At 46.9% G+C, this 17,238-nt stretch overlaps 1 protein-coding gene across 3 annotated transcripts in view; it reads right to left on the bottom strand.

The window, feature by feature from the left end:
* Positions 1–4,613: 4,613 nt before the first annotated feature.
* The window catches only part of MX2 (MX dynamin like GTPase 2), a 31,948-nt gene continuing 19,323 nt past the window's right edge, over positions 4,614–17,238 (bottom strand). For all 3 annotated transcript variants that reach the window (XM_054578528.1, XM_054578537.1, XM_054578545.1), the window contains exons 9-15: positions 13,873–13,951; positions 11,266–11,388; positions 10,859–11,000; positions 9,867–10,025; positions 9,324–9,400; positions 7,383–7,610; positions 4,614–6,376 (exon numbers count right to left, since the gene is read on the bottom strand). In XM_054578528.1, the coding sequence (XP_054434503.1) occupies positions 6,146–6,376; positions 7,383–7,610; positions 9,324–9,400; positions 9,867–10,025; positions 10,859–11,000; positions 11,266–11,388; positions 13,873–13,951 (1,039 nt within the window). In that variant the 3' untranslated portion in view covers positions 4,614–6,145. The remainder of the gene's footprint in view (positions 6,377–7,382; positions 7,611–9,323; positions 9,401–9,866; positions 10,026–10,858; positions 11,001–11,265; positions 11,389–13,872; positions 13,952–17,238) is intronic.

Below are 17,238 nucleotides of genomic sequence, written 5' to 3'. Positions count from 1 at the left end.
GAGAAAACGGGGGCATTCCAAGGGGCTGTTGTAAGCAAAGAGCACCTTGGAGGAAAGTAGGAGTTTGAAGTGTAGTGGTTTATAATGGGCTGAGTGGTTGCCGGGCAAAAAGAACCTGCTTTCTGCTGCTGGAGCGGTACAGCAGAAAACATCTTCCTACTGGAGGTGGGAAGGAAGGTCTGTTCCTGTTGGAGGTCATCGGCCATGAGTGGTAGCATGAGGGCTTCCCCTACAGCCCCTCCCTTTTCACGTTCTCCTGCGGTCCTGTTCTCTACGTTGCCATTGCAATTACCCGCCAGCCATTTCGTTGCTCAAAAACACATTTCTAAAGTGTCTGCTGTGTGCCAGGTGCCGCTGTGGGAGGCAGCTGCTTTTGCATCGAGGAACCATTCCCACGCCTGCCTGCCATCACAATCACTTGGGCAGCTCTAAGAAAAATGAAATCAAATACATTTTATTTACAAGATTTCTATCAATTCTTTAAATTCCAGCTCAGGCTGTTTCATTCCCACTCTGCCGCAGCTGAGCTCCATGTTTTATACTTTTATGGAGAGCCCCCAGTGCTCTATCTCTGGATTAAAAATGCCACCTCTTGGTTGTGGAGCATCAACCCTGTTGGGTGGTCATCCTGATAATTCTATAGACCTTTCATATGGGCTGCGATGTGTGGCCAAGTCCCAATATGTGACGTGATGATAAAGAACCGATGTCTCTACCCCACTGTCACTGAGGGCCTAAAGCCCAGGTGAGTGTGCTTGGACGCTGTGTTGAGTTTCCTGTGGCTGCTGTAACAAATTACCACAAACTCCGTGGCTTATAAAAGGCAGAATTTATTCTCTTACTGGTTCTGGAGGCCAGAAGTCCAAGATCAGTTTCACGGGGCAAAAGACGTGGTATTGACAGGGCCGCACCGCCCCCGCCCCCGGGGGGGGGGTCAATGCAAGGTGCCTTGCCTTACCTCTTCCAGCTTCTAGAGCTGTACTTCCTGCATTTCTTGGCTTGTGGCCTCTTTTTCTATCTTCAAAGCCAGCATCTTCCAACCTCCCTCCCTGTGCCATCTTCACGATGACTTTCTTTGTAGTCAGGGCTCCCTCTGCCACCCTCTTGTGAAAACATGTGATTCCATTTCAGGCCCATCTGGATAATCCAGGATTATCTCTCCCTTTCAGGATTTTTAACCTAATCAGCTCTGCAAAGGCTGGCTTTCCGTAAGGCCGACTCTCCACATAAGGCCACACGCACAGGTTCCAGGGACCAGGGCCTGGCTACCTTGGGTGGGGGGGGCCACTAGTTAAACTGCCCCCCCACCCCGCTACCTGCAGCAGAGCCTTGAGTGAAGAGAGCTAAGCATGCAGCTGCCTGGCCCACAGTTGGACTGCAGCGTCATGAGTGACCCTGAGCCAGAGGCACCCAGCTGAGCCCCATGTGTGAATTCCAAGTCCAAAGAAACCAATAGGACAAAAGGCCCCTTTTCAGGCCCTCTCTCCCAGAGCTGGCTGGACCTCAGAAAGCATGACTGACCCTAATTGTTTTATGAGCCTCTATCCTCAGGACTAGAAAATATTACTGGGAGCGCCCTGAAGGTGCAGTCTCTGGGAACTTTCTAGACCACAATGATCACAGGGGCGTTGGGGGGACTGCACCCAAAGATGACGTGGAAACAAACTACAGCCCAACTGAGACATCCTGCTCGACAGCCACCGCATCATCCGACAAAAGCTCGAAGTCCCTTGAGGCTGGTGCTGGTGCTGGTGCTACTGCCTTTCTCCACGCTCAGCGTGTTTCCTCCCTTGGGAAAGTAAAAACAAAAACTCCACTATTTGCATTTTCTTCCATTTGTGAATTCTTTCACAACCCACCTCGCTGACCACCCTCACAGAAACTATGAGCTAAGAAATTTCAGGGGTACAATTTGGGGTAATTTGTGATGTAACAATAGATAACCAGTACGGCATGTCACAGTGTGTTAGAAAAGGGGCATTTTAGGACCTCAAGGGATAGGGACCCGATAGGAAAATCAAACTTGTGTATCCCATCCTTTTCATGGATACTCCTCAGTTGCATTGCAACGCCGTTGGGGAAAACACACCTTCCCCCAAATCCCTTGACCAAAAGAGCAACTTCTGCCCCTGTGAGGAACCTCAGGGTAGCCTCAACAGTGAGCTGGGTCGGGGAGGCGTGGCTCTCAGGCCTAGGGAGATTGTCAGATACTTGGATCAAAGTAGGTTCATCTGCAGAAGCAGGTCTACAGTGTTCAGGGCAGAAGAGAAAGGAAGGTCCCGCCAGGTAACGTCAGCTGTGAGAAAGTGAAAGTACACAGGAACAATGGCCAAACCACGCATACACGGAACTCTGACCCACAGCCCGCGGTAGCCTGCCCAGAGAGCCAACCCGCTACCTGCAGCACCCAGCCCAGGGAGCCAGCTGCTGTACGTCAGACACGTAGGAAGTCAGGCTGCCATCCCTAGTGACCATGTCAGGAAGCCAAATGATAACCCCCGTAACAACTGGCCCAGAATATCCAGGACTTCATTAATAACTGATAGCTTCTCTAATTTTTGTTCTCACTTTCAAGTTAGGACCAACCAGAGACACTAAATATGCACCCTCACCAACCACCTAGGACGCCCGCCTCCTAGGTAGCCCCCTGCCGCCCAGCATCCCCAGCCCCCAGCTTTCACTGGGGCACAGCGGGGGCCTTTCCTTTCCTCCACTGGGAAGCTGCTCACTCCTCTCCTGCCTCTGAGCTTCCTCCCAAAACACAAGTGATGGGAATTTATTCCCTTGCTAGTCGACTGGGAATAACTAACTTCTCTTGTTTACATCTAGGTAGTCTTCCTTTATTTCCTCACTTGTTAGGAACAAAACCGCAGATCCACGGTAACACTGACAGAGGAAAACATTGTGCGCGTGCGCACGTGCACGTGAGTGTGTATGTGGGGGGTGGTGCGTGGGCGAGTGAGCAGTGGACCTGGGATAAGAAGGGAGAGCAGGAAACACACCCGTGGTAGAGGGCCAGGCGGGGCAATGCCCAAATCCTGTTCCCTCTTTCTCCTGTCTGCTTAGCTGGACCACATTTCCCAGCCTGCCTTGCACTTAGGTGTGGCCACAGGCCTGAGTTCCACCCACGGAGTGTGGAAGTGATATACCCTGCTCCCAGGCCTGGATCCTGAGCACCTCCCTGGCAACCTTTACCCTTTCTTGCCAGTTATAGAGGGTCTGGTTGAGGCTCAAAAGCCCCCACGACGGTGGGGCCACTAGATGGAGGGAAGCTGGTGCCTGAAGGGCCTGAGTGGCTCAGGACCCTGCCAACCCACCCTAAATAGCCATGAGGTGAGTGGGGAACCCAGTAGTGTTAAGCCACAGAGATCTTAAAGTGTTCTTTGCAGCAGTTAGCTTGCTCTAAGGAAAACATGGGCCATCCACCCCACTCCATGCTCTGACCTGCTGGGCTAATTGTGTTTCTGTAAAGGACGTGTTCAAATCCCAAACCCCAAAAACTGTAAATTTGACCTTATTTGGAAGTGGTGTCTTTGCAGACCTTATTTGAAAGTGGAATCTTTGCAGAATCTTGAGGTGAGATCATCCTGGTTGAGGGTGAACTCTTAATCCAATGACCCGTACCTTTAAAAGTGAAGGGACAGGGAGATTTGCTCTAGGGAGACACAGAGAATGTCATGGGACGATGGAGGCAGTCACCGGGGTGATGTAGCGACAAGCCAAGGAGCACCAGGGATGGCTGGAGCCACCGGAAGCCAGGAGAGAGCCCAGGACCGAGCCCCTGTCAGAGCTCTAGACGGAACCAACCTGCCAACATGTGGATTTTAGACTTTTGGCCTCCAGAACTGTAAGAGAAGAAGCTTCTGTTGGTTTAAGCTGCCCTGTTTGCGGCACTTTGTTGGGGTGGCCCCAAGCCTCTTCCCTGGATGCCTCAAACCTGGATTTTGGGATCAGCCCTGAGGTGGGAAATGGGAAGTGTCCGTTGAGGCTGTGTGTGTGTGTGTGTGTGTGTGTGTGTACATATGTGTGAAACATGTTGAACATTTAGGGAAAGATTGCAAATACAATTTATGGAACAAATATTTAGTATCAGACCTTATTTTTCTCAGACTACTTTTACAACAGTATTTATTATTTGAAGAGATTTGATTCTTCTCTTTAGCTCTGCTACTGACTATGTGTATATGTGGCCTAACTCATAAAATAAGAGGGAAAGGCCAAATTAAAAAAAGAGTGAAGGATACCTAAATTAAGACCAATGTTTTGTCTTTGAAATTCTCTTCATCTTTAACTTCAATATAACAAAAGTCCTTTAAAATCAGAATAACTTTATAAGATAAGGATCCCCACTTTTTCCACTTTCATTCAGTGTAGTGTTGGAAGTTCTAGCCTGAGCAGTTAGGCAAGATAAAAAAATAAAATTATCTCTGTTCACAGATGATGTGACCTTATATATAGAAAGCCATAAAGATTCCACAAAAGAACTGTTGTAACTAATAAATGATTTTAACAACGTAGCAAGATACACAATCAACACATAAAAATCAGTTGCATTTTTGTAGACAAGATAATGAATAATCTGAGAAGAAAATTAAGAAAACAGTTACATTTATAATAGCATCAAAAGGAATATAATAGTTAGGAACTAACAACCAACAAAGTGAAAGACGTGTACAGTAAAAACTATAAAACATTGCCTAAAGAAATTAAAACAGACATAAAGAAATGGAAAGACATTCTGTGTTTATGGAATGGAAGACTTAATATTGTGAAGATGCAAATACTACCCAAAGCAATCTATGGATTTAATGCACTTTCTATCAAATTCCAACGACATTTTTTTGCAGAGAGGAAAAAGAGAAAACCCATCCTAAAATTCATATGCAATCTTAAGGGACCACACATAGCCCAAACAGTTCTGAAAAAGATGGATAAAGCCGAAGGGCTCACACTTCCAGTTTCAAAGCTTCCTACAAAGCTGCAGCTACCCACACTGTGGTACTGGTATACGGACAGACACGCAGACCAATGGAGAGTCCACAAATAAACCTTTGCGCATATGGTCAAATTATTTTTGACAAGAGCATCAAGGCCATGACGGAAAGGAGAGTTTTCTCAACAAATGGAGCTGGGGAACAAATGGAGTGGGGAAAGCAAAAGAATGAAATTGGACTCTTATCTAACACCATATACAAAATTGACTCAAAGAGTACCCAAGAACTAAGAGCTGGCTGAAGAACTTCAGGAGTGAAGGCTGCCCTATTGACCTAGAGGTAAAGAAAAAAAAGACGTCTTTGATGGAGGGAAGAATCGATGGCCTTTCTGAATACATGCTCTGGGTCAGGTAGTTTTTAGAAATGGTTCCACATAGCCCTCCTAAACTTTGTATCCGATAGGTATCACTTGGTGTGAAAAAGGAAATAAAATTAGTCATAACCCTCCAATCTAGACATGGTCACTGGTGTGGAGCCCTATATTTTTCTCTAAACAATGTTTTTATTATTAATTTTCCTTTAAGATTTAACATAAAACCAATGTGACCCCAATAAGGTCAATAAAAAAGTAAAAACAAAAAACAAATATAGCAATGGGAACTTGTCACAACTAGGGAAAAACTATACATTAATAATAGTATCATTCAGAACGGATTCTCTCTGCGGGTTTGGGAAACATAATCATGGCAGCTGGCATGACCTCATGCATCTGAAAGTGACCAGCTAAGGGACACCATCCCCAGCAACCAAAGGTTGACTTAAGCCATGGCCTCCGGTAATCTCCACCTTTCATTTGTTCAATGAGACATCATCTATTGAGTGGCTACTATATCCCAGGTGCCATGCAAGATTCTGGAAATACAGAAGACGACTATAACACAGACCTTCCCCCTCTGGGGTCTCCTAATCTGATGGGTAGGGGGAGACAAATTAACAAAGAATGACAGCAGGAATTAAGAAAGCTATGACCGGAGGCCGTGGACTTCAGATCTAAACCCTGATGCTGAGTACAGCATAGCGAAGGCAGACAGACAGTAACAGAAAAGGCTCGCCCCAGATGAGAGGCCAGTTCCTGCACCGCCTCTCCTCACAGCAAACATACTTGAGATAAAACCCCAGAGTATTGTTGCATTTCCATCTATCCATGCCCTTTAATAGGAGAGTTTACAGAGAGCGCGCCGCGCCTGCGTGAGCCGGTAAATTTTCTCCTTAAGGACTCTCCTCTTGTGAGCAGTGTCATTCTGCTCCTGAAGCAGCCAGGAATAGCGCTCTTTTTCCTGTAGTATCTGCAACATGGTTTTCTGCAAGCAATTGCCATTCTCTTGGAGTATAAAGTACTGAATTATGAATGGGATCTGGTTGGCAAGACGGTTCCTGGTCTCCTGGAAGAGGGGAAAAGAAGGGTCAGCTGGAAGGGTCTGGGCCCGAGGCCAGCAGGTGTGCAGAGAAGACCTGGGGTTCTGGATGCACGCATGGCCGCTTTGCAAAGTCCTGGTGGTCCCGCCCACCCCACTACAGTGTTCAGTATCAGACCTTGAGAAGCTTCTATCTGGGCTGCCCAATTTTGTTACCTAGGTGTTCTCGCTGCACTGAGAATGCACCTGGTAGGCTAGCAAACCCAAAGCAAACTGTGGGCACCCCAGCCTTCCTAGGAGCTCCCTCCCAACCCTCTCAACCTCTCCATAAGACTTCCTGGCCCTGTGATCCCCTGGCTCCATTCCGGAAACAGATCGGGACCCCCTTCATTCCTCACCCCATGCCCTCTCTGCATGGGCATATCCACTTTGCCTGGAAGCTGGACTCCACATCTGGGTAACTCTACTCTTCATTCTGATTAAGAAAGGGATTCAAGGCTTCAATAGTTGGGCTTCTTTGCAGTTTGAAAGCTACCTTCCCTTCTGTGTGTCCTGATACCTTAGGCCATGCATGGGGCAGGAGGCATTTAGAAACCATGAAGTTCATTGGGTCACAAAAGCCTAGGGAAAGGAATTTCATCCCTGTTCTGTGAAGCTGGCGAGTTTCCGGCCCTTTGAGAGCTGAATGCCTTCTAAACATCGACCAGTAAGGCTGGTTGTATTTTGGTTGTATTTTGCTGTATTCTGACAATGGTAATTGTGTACTTTATGCATATCATAAAATAAAAAGAAGTTTGAGGCTGGAATTCCTCTTGAGTACATGTCCTGCCACATGAAGAACCAGATTCAGGGCAAATTAATGAAAACTGTCTCAATAGGGTTTCTGTACAATTGCAGATGAGATAATATATGAGTCGTTTGTTTATCAGAACAGAAAGGGTCTGACACCCAGCAGTGGTTCCTCCCCTCTTCGTTCAGTTAAGCAGCTGTCAATTAAGACGCCCCGACCAAGGCCACGGGCGCCCACACTCACCGAGAAGTACGTGTTCAGGTGCATCGAGATCTCGGTGAGGGCGAAAGTGGCCGGATCCTGAGTCTGGGAAGCATTTCCCAGTGGGTTAAAAGCCTGTGCCCGCTTTTGTTGCAGAACCACACTGTAAATCTGGTCTTGACAAAAAACGAGCTTCTCCATCTTGAACTGAAGGCGGATTATATTTTCTGCTTCTTCCAATTGTTTCATTTTTATGTCCTCCACCTTGCTCTGGGTGCATGAGAAAGAGAAGCATGTCACCATTTTTTTTTTTTTTTTTACCCTCCTACCCTTCTACCCCTCCCCCCCACCCCCACCCTGTTCTTTTAACAACTCAGGAAATGCTATGAGGTTGAACACAGAATTAAAAATAATTTAAGTTCAAGGAGCCCTGAGACTTTAATGGTGACTTTCGGAAAGTCCCCACTGCATCCTCCCCGGCGTGTTTCGTTACTGCGCTGCTTGCCTGTGCCCACCGCCCCTGCCCCTGCCCCGGTCCCCACCCATTCTTTCTCTCAGCCCTCACCTCCATTCAGCTCATGGCACTGCCTTCCTGCCTCCCCGACTGTGGCTCAGTTTACATTTTTATGTCTATCACTCTTGCCTCTCTAGTTGGCTTGAATCCAAGCTTTCAGAAATAACCCCAGTATGCAAAGAACACAATGGGGTAACATCTTGCTCTCTTCATTTGCCCAAAATCCTGTGACTCCTTCGTCATCCCCACAGTCAAAGGCATTATGGGAAAGGAACAGATGATGTAGTAGAGAAAAGTCACTTTTTGGCTTTTGAGTGTCAAACAGACTTTTGTGCACTGAAGACAGAGACCGATCTCAGAAAGGGGGAGAGAGAGAGAGAGCATGAACCAGTCAGTTTCACAGGGGCTGGTTCTTTCTCTTTGGAGTGTATGTGGCAAACAACTATGTATGTGGCATTTCCCCTTGCAGGTGTGGGGCCTGAAAGCAGAAATGGCCTGTGTATCACTTTTAAGAGAAATGACATGGGAGGTGACAAGCCCCCTGGCTCTGATGAGGCTCGGGAGCACTGTACAGTGGCAGAGGGAGCCATCTGGGCTGGTGGCCTCGGATTGCTCTGGAAGCTCCCGTGCTGTACAGGGAGCTGTGATGAGACTTCTCAGCTACCTGAGGATGTCACCAAGGGCTGGAGGCCCTGGTGGTGCTGCAGTGTCTTTGGCCCCAGGGCGGCCTGTGCGTGCAACAGGTGCTCCTGTGCCCTGGCCAGGCTAGAAAGAGCTCAGCAGAACCAGCCCCTCAGTTGGAAGGACAGGGGACCCAGGGGACCAACCACCGAGGCCCAGGAAGGAAGGCGTAAGCCCTGGAAGCGGCCAGCAGGGAGACATGGCAATCAAGGACCAGACATGTCACCCACTCCACGGTGAGGCAACCCCAGGACCCAAACGCAGCCTGTGGGAAAGTTGGAGAGCTCAGAAGGAAGATTTAGTTTTCACCAGCTGGCAAAAGGAAGGAAAGAAGAAATGAAGTTGTACTGTGGGGAAATGACAGAAAGTCTTCTCCTTGTTCACCCAAAGGCGGCTGTGGAATGAGGTGCTGACCCACAGCGCAGGCCTGGGCAGGGACAAGTTTGTACCCAGACCCTCCTGTGCTGAGAGTGGGATTCAGGGAGAGTTGCTAAATGCGAACCCACACAATGCTATCCTTTGTGTGGGAAAAAGATCGAAAATACCACTCAGTCGCTGGGGACAGCCCTAGGTTCAGGTGTGTCCTGCCCTGCTGCAGGGGACTGTGAGAGAGAACAAGATCAGAGTGAAAGCGAAACAGCAGCTGCTGCTCAGGCCGCTGGCCCTGCACACCTGCAGCTGTAGCCCTGGCCTCATGCTTCCCAGTGACGGCGCACGGCCACCTTCTTCCAAAGGGTGGGCCTGGATAAATCAGCACGGGGAACAGCAGATGAACTGTGGGTACTTACTTGGGCTGTTTGATTAAGGTTGAAAAATTCGCCAAAATGATATTTGACTGTGTCAGAAAAAGTTTGCCGGACAATCTCTGACCAAAGGAAAAAAAAAAAAACCATACATCAGTGAAATGCAGGTGGGAATAAAATGGATTAAAAACTCAGGGAAGAGAAATCAGGTAGGGTACATGAACCTATTCAAAGGCTCTGCTCCCCAAATTTACAGACCAAGAGACAAGGGGGGATGGTACATAGTCCCAGGGAGACACAAAACCTATGGTCACCACCCACCCTGAGCAGGTCCCATCAATTTCCTGTCCTTTCGTGGAGTGTGTGATCTCCCCTGGGTTAGCATCTGACTCTTCCTCACACAGCTGCGTGGAGGGGGAGGTCTGATTAGACAAAGCTCCCGGACACTCTTGCCCTCCTTCCCCGAATGGGCAGAGAAGATCCCCAGGCTGTGTTTCGTAACTGCATCCCGATCTCTTCCTCCAAGGTACTGAGACCCATGGGAGGTCCTGGGAGGGTCACTTAAAGGTGCTCGTGAGAGACCCTTACCTACAACCGTTCGGAGCATGCTGACTGCGGGGTCTACCAGTTGTTCGATGTACTGTTGCACGATCATTTCGAACGTCTTGTAGCTAGTAAACCCATGAAGCTCTTTGCCACGGTACTGCTTTTCATATATGGAGACTTGTTCACGGATAATCTTACTAACTGCAACATAAAACCAACCACAGACATTTTAAAGTTTAAAATATTTTTTTAAGTCTTGCTTACCTCCTTGTAGGTGCCCAAAGGCAATGCTTTTAAATGGTTTCTTTTTAATAATGAAAAAAGAGAAAAATACATGGTCTGACAGTGACTATTAAGAAACAAAATCTTATTCTTAACAAATGTGTTTCCATTGAAAGTCATCATCCCAAGAGAGAAGTTTAGTGTTTACAGTTGATAGAAAAAATCTGATTAGTTCAATCAAAACAGAAGGTGACATATTCTGGCTTCACTTATAGGTCTCTCAAGAATTCCGCCAGACTAGGGTTGGAGGAATTCTACCATGGAAATGAACAGTGCTGCTTTTATCAGGTGCCAAAATGAACAAAGATGCAACACTTGCACACACGTGCATACAACGCCAACACACTTGTGTACATGCATGCAAACACGCACGCAAACACACGCACAGGCAGCCTACTGCTGTCCAGGCTGGAGCAGAATGGCAGCTGGACACAGATTTGTATCCGAGCCTTGACCTCTGGGTCTTGGACTAAGGGTGGTTAGAAGGGAGAAGTGGGGTAAGTGGAGTCGTCTAACTCAAATCAATAATGCAAGAAGAAAGTCAGGAAAGAGGAATTGTTTTCTGTTGACCTGGTGAGGGCAATGGCCCATGCTGATGGCGGGGAGGGGCAAGGGGTCAGGGATGACTAAGGGACCCAGGATCTCTTAGACAGACATGCTAGCTTTTTGCATACTTTTCACACGCAGGAAGTAGCTTCCAGCCTTGGGGGATAAGACACTGCTTTTAGGGGCAGCCCTGCCCCAGGACTTACCGTTCTGGGTACTGATATCCAGTATATGTGCCCAGTTTTTAAACTCCTCTCTGAGTTTGTTGAATAAGCGAGTCCCTTCCTCCTTTACAACTTCTTCTCCTTCTACTAATCTTTCAATGTCCTGATTAAATAGTTTAATTTTCTGAAAATGAGGTAAAAGTCATTAATCTGTGCTGTAATCACCCTGAAGAGCCGGCATGCGGGGCAGCAGTGTGTGGTGCCGGGGGCTGGCAGGTCAGATCACCCGCCCACCCACCTCCCCTCCCAGATGAACAGGGCTCCAGGCAGGGCACAAGCGGGCAAGCTCAGAGGGCCACTTTGAGGGGTGAGAGGCCACCTGAAAGGATGCGGCCAGTCCGAGGGATCTGGTGCCTGGGCAGCCACGGGGAGACCCCGGAAATCCTCACCTCAATCAGGAAGAACATCATATCAGATTCATTGGTGGGGATGCTCTCGCCACAGTGCTGCAGCTCCTCCGTCGCGCTCTGGAGGCACACTCTTATTTGATTTTCTAAGAGTGGGAGGGATTTCTGAACAAAACAATAGCAAACAATGAAACTCCACAGCTTGATGCCCTGGCTAGTGGGGCTCAGCGGATTGAGTGCCCCCCTTGAGAACCAAAGGGTTGCTGGTATGATTCCCAGTCAGGACACATCTGGGTTGCGGGCCAGGTTCCCAGTAGGGGGCGTGTGAGAGGCAACCACACACCGATGTTTTTCTCCCTCTCTTCCTCCTCTCTTCCCCTCTCTCTAAAAAAATAAATAAGTAATTTAAAAAGAAAAAGAAACAAGAAACTCCATAGCTTGAAATTAGCTGGTAGGTTTCTGGGGTAGAGGAGCAGAATCCCACCTGAGAGCATTCGAGAAGATGCAGAATTTCTAGTTCTGTGTGTGGCTTTATTTCGAAGCTTGGTGTGGCGAAGGCGTGTAAAGGAGCCCAGGCAGGGCTTGGCATGCTGGGGGTGCACTCCAGCCGGAGCGTCTGTGTCCGTTCGCCAGTGAGTTCCGACACGCAGCCGGAGTGCAGAGGCATCAGGCGGTGGACAGGTTTTGGTTTTTGTTTGGGTAAGTGTTTTGTATTTCGAGGACAATTAGACTTGACTACAACGTAAGCTTTATGTAGTCAAATGTTCTGTCGGGGATCATTTGAAGGTTATAAACCGATAAGCGGAGCTTTGGTAGAGGCTATCTCTTGGGTGTCAGGGTCAGGCTGGGTGGCCCTGGCCAGTCAAGGGTGTCACGTGACGAGAACTAAGCCGAGGAGAAGGACGGACCTGGAGCGGCCCCACGATGCTTGTCTTCGGGCCCCGTGCTGGTCCATGCCCTCCACATCGCAGGCCAGCCTCACACGGCACAAAGCAGGCGGCTCCACGGCCTCTTTTTACCAGGGAGGAACCTCAGGCTCAGAGAGGCAAACTGCTTCATGCCACTGCTCAGCTAGGAAGTGGCAGAGTTCCAATCTGCACCGTGCTCGTCATGTCCACGGCCCATGCAGGGGACCAGTGCATGTAAAGGCACCTGAGTGAGCAGCGGCCTCCATCTGCCTCGGTGCCCGAGGTCACCGCAGCCCGCCCTGCAGGATGAGCTCCCGGAGGTTTTTGCCAAGGCTACATAAGCAGACGATAAAGGTGGGGGACACCAAGGAGTGAACAAGGCCTCACGGGCTGTTTGGGGTTTTTTTGTTGTGTTTTTTTTTTTTATCTTGGACCATTTGTATCCATAGGCAGAAAAGTATTAAATTTTTTTGATATTTCAAATTATAATGAACATAATTGAGCCTTGATATAAATTTTAAAGATCAAAGTATCACAAATTTTAAGTTCAAAATTTAATGTGAAATATGTAAATGTTGAGAATTGTGCGATCAAAAAAGTTATTGAAATGCAACATCTTTTTGCAAAATAATATTTTTTTCAGTTAGATAGGGTTATATATTTTCAAGCCTCCTTCGGAAAACTGAGGGGATTCTACTAGAATCAGTATACCTCCAAGTGTGCTCCATCGCTCACCTGGGAACTTACAAGTGCAAATTCATGGGCCCCGCTCTACACCTGCTAACTCAGAAAGTCTGGGTCTGGGGCGAGGAATGTTAGATTTTGTTTATTTATTTTTAATTCTCACTCGAGGATATATTTACTGATTTGAGAGAGAGAGAGAAACATCGGTGTGAAAGAAACATCGATTGACTGCCTCCTGTAAGTGCCCTGACTGGGGATTAAACCCACAGCCTAGGTATGTGCCCTGACTGGGAATCAAACCTGCAACCTTTCAGTGTACAGGATGATGCTCTGACCAACTGAACCACCCGGCCAGGGCCAGGAACATGAGTTTTAACAAAATTCCCAGGTGAGTCTTGTGTGCACTACAGTTTCAGAACTCCTTCCAACCAAGTATGTTTTGAGTACGTGTTTCCTGGCTCAACAGTATTCACTGCTTTTGTCTGACATGCACTTTAGCGTGGACTGGAACCCAAGCCCTGGGATCGTCTCTGCTCTAAGGGCTCACCTTCAGTCTTGCCATGGTGCTCAACCTCATGAACTAAGGTCCAGGCAAGCCCTTCAAATATTCTTTCTCTCAAGAAGCAGTGGGCCACACTTGTACCATCTCTAATGACATGTCTGCAGTTGCCCATTTTGGAGAATCAGTGAAAAGTGAGCACGTCCTCCTCACAAGCTTCAGGCTGGAAAAGTGTTTCATAGACTGTGAAGTGTTCAGAGTGTGTGGAAAAGAGAAAACATTGGCCCCCTTGGTATTCATTCTGTTTTACACTGCTGGGCTGGTATTATGATTCCTCTTTTCACTTCCCCCAAATTATTGATTCAGCTTTTTGGTTCAAGATTGCACAGCTGTTTCAGAAGCTTTCCTGTGAACCTCTGAGGGAGCAACTGGTTTTTGGAACATGCTTGTTTGTTCGCTCGTTTGGACAGATCAGTGCCCTGTCTTAGCACCTCGTGACCGAGAGAAGGACTTGAACAGGCTGCAATTGCTGTAACTTGCAACCGCCCCTTGACTCACGGTGATGTGCGAGATGAGCTCGGTGGTGAGTCTCTCTGCCAGACGGGACACCGTAGCCTTTCCTTCCTGCAGGAGCGTCCTGAAATGAGACAGCGCACATGAATTCAGGACGGGACTGGGCTTCGCAAGCAGGTAGGTGAGCTCATCCCTCTGCGGCGATGCACGGCATCGCGAGAAAGACAGTTGCTCCTTACGAGCTGAGCGTATACCAAGGCAAGCCTGGTGCTGGCCAGGCTACCTTCCCATTCTCTTTACATCATCCCAGCAAGCTGATGAAGTAAGTGACTGTTTTACCTCCAAGAAAATGAAACAAACCTAACTTCATAGAAGTTCAGGGACTTGTCCAAACTGGTATTTTATTTCTTGTAACAAATTTTTATCCCTGAATAGCCAAATCAATCTTGCGAAAGAAGAACCAAGTGGGAGGCATCACACAGCCTGATTTCAAACTATCTTACAAAGCTACAGTTTACTATTACAAAAAAGTACGGTGCTAGAATAGAGACAGACATGTACCAGATAGAGAGCGCAGAAATAAATCTGTGCATATACGATCAACTGATTTTCGATAATGGTGCCAAGAATACACAATGTGGAAAGGGTAATCTCTTCAACTAATAACATTGGGAAAACTATAACTACGTACAAAAGAATGAAGTGGGATCCTTATACCATACACAAAAGTCAACTGAAAATTTATTGAAGGCTTAAACTTAAGACATGAAATGTTAAACTCCTAGGAAAAAAAATACAGGGGAAAATCTTTATGCTTTTGGTCCTAGAAATGATTTCACAGAATGCACAGACAAGAAAAGCAAAAATAAGCTAAGGTGGGACTAAATCAAACTGAAAAACTTCTGCATAGCAAAGAAACAATCAACAGAGAACCTACAAAATGGGAGAAAATATTTGCAAACAATGTATTTGATAGGGCATTAGTTTTCAAAATATATAAGTAGCTCCTAAAACTCAATAGCAAAAAAACCTCCAAAAACTAATAATCCAATTTAAAATGGGCTAAAGAGTTAGATAAGGATTTCTTAAAAAAAAACTCTGTAATTGGTCACCAGGTATATGGAAAAGATGCTCAACATCACTAACCCTCAGGAAAATGCAAATCAAACCACAATGGCATGTCACATTTGTTAGGATGTATATTACAACCCCCCCCCAAAAAAAAACAACAAAAGACAAGGGGTGGTGAGGATGTGGAACATTTGGAACCCTTGTACAATGCTGGTGGAAATGTAAAATGGTGGTCACTAGGAAAAGCAGTATGGCAGTTTCTCAAAAAGTTAAAAATAGGCTCTGGCTAGTGTGGCTCAGTGGATTGAGTGCTGGCCTGTGAACCAAAGCATTGCTGGCTCGATTCCCAGTCAGGGCACAGGCCTGGGTTGCTGGCCAGGTCTCCAGTGGGGGGCGCTGGAGAGGCAACCACACATTGATGTTCTCTCCTTTTACTCCCTCCTGTCCCTCTCACTCTCTAAAAAATAAATAAATAAACTCTTTTTAAAAAATTAAAAACAGAACAACCATATGATCAGGCAATCCCACGTATGCATATTTATCCAAAGAATTCAAATCAAGATCTCAAAGTAACAGTATTATTCCTACGTTCACAATAGCTAAGACATGGAAATAACCTGCACATCCATGGACAGATGGGTGGATCTAGAAAATGTGGTATATACACCCTGTCAAAATTTCAGGAAAAAAAAGACGCGAAACCAATGAGTCCCGGAAGTAGTGATCAGTAGAAGGGTATCGTGCACACAGCAAGGAGCCTTGCAGATCAGGAGCATTCAAACCAAAACATGGAGTGAGGCTCAGGGACTTGTTGTTACGAAGCAGTGTATGTAGTGAGAAAGCAGTAACAGTTTATGCTTCAACGTGATTGGTTCTAGTTCTAGAATTTTCTTAAATATAAGGAAATTGGCTCGTGGGCACCTCACATCAATTCTAGGGAACAATTTAAGCCTTGATTATGCTTTTCAGAAGCATAAACAAGAGGAGCACTGCTGTGTGCGCTCACCTGTCTGGTAAAATAAGCTAAATTAAGCTTTGCTTGTGTGGCTAATCTGGGAATTTGTCTACTCTACTGAATTTCCAAGTCCGGCTTCTGTTTGTATTTGATTTTAACAATACAATAGAATAGGATTCAGCCTTAAAAAAAGAAGACAATTCTGTCCTCTGTGACCACACAAATAAACCTTGAGGACATTATGCTAAGTGACAGAAGCCAGTCACAGAAGAACAAATACTGCATGATTCCACTTATGTAGGAAAATAGTCCCACTCACACAATCCGAAAGTGGAATGGTGGGTGCCAGGGTTAGGGGGGGTTAGGCAGCTGATAATCAATGGGCATCCGGGTTCAGTGATGCAGCACAAGAAAGTTCTAGAGAAAGCAGAACAACATAGAGCCCACAGTTGACTTCACTGGACCCAAACCCTTGAGAAGTGCTTTCCAAAGTGTGATCCCTGGACCAGCAATATCAGCCTCGACTGGAAACTTGAGAGAAACATAAACTCTTGGGCCCTGCCCCAGAGCTCAGAAACTCTGGAACAGGACACAACCAGCTGGATCTTAATAAGCTCTCCAGGAGGTTCTGCTGCTCATGGTTGAGAACCATGGGTGTGATTATTACAGAATCTTTTCTCTGCTCAGCGAGCAGTTCCGTCTCCTTGCAGGTCTCCAATGCTATTGCAAATAAGCTGTTTCTTCCATTCAGGGCAGGGGCAGAGCGGAAGAAAGGAGGGCCTGGGTGGTACTTATGAAGGGTGGGCTCTTGGTGTGCACCGGAACCTTTGTGTGAGTCCTAGCACTTAATCCGAAACACAGTCCTAGGAGGCAGTCAGGTGACACTCTCTGAGCCTGGAGAGGTCAAGCCATTTCCCAAGGGCACACGGCTAGTAGCTAACCTGGTCTGCCCACATTCTGGTCACCCACTGTCTCTCTCCTTAAAGCAGGAGTGACCATCAAGTTCCTGAATAAAATAAAAGGGCACAGTGCCCAATGCAGTGGGGAAAATCCCAGTGTCTTGACAACTGCGGCATCTCTACAGAATAATTTATATTTCATAAAACCAGTGAGTTTGCAGGCTCTCAAGCAGGTGTTAGTGTGCGCCACTTATGATGGTCGACATTGCTTTCTGGAAGGGGGGAGATCTGTTTCCAGTCCTGTTTCTACTAGTGGTTTGACCTCATTACCCTTCGCTGTAACAATGGGAAGAAGCTCACCTGCCATATGTATCTCTTACGATTTTGTTCAATGCAAATGAGAAAACAAATGAAAGCATTTTGGAAAACCAAAGCACCCTATGCTCTGTAAAATGCCACATTACAGTTTTTAATCAGCCCCATCAT

The sequence above is a fragment of the Pteronotus mesoamericanus genome, unplaced genomic scaffold (genome assembly GCF_021234165.1).
Source record: "Pteronotus mesoamericanus isolate MK-2021 breed Mesoamerican mustached bat unplaced genomic scaffold, CSHL_Meso_final contig_116, whole genome shotgun sequence".
NCBI lineage: Eukaryota > Metazoa > Chordata > Mammalia > Chiroptera > Mormoopidae > Pteronotus > Pteronotus mesoamericanus.
Note: the sequence above shows the minus strand (reverse complement) of the source record. Positions and strands in the feature narration are given on the sequence as shown.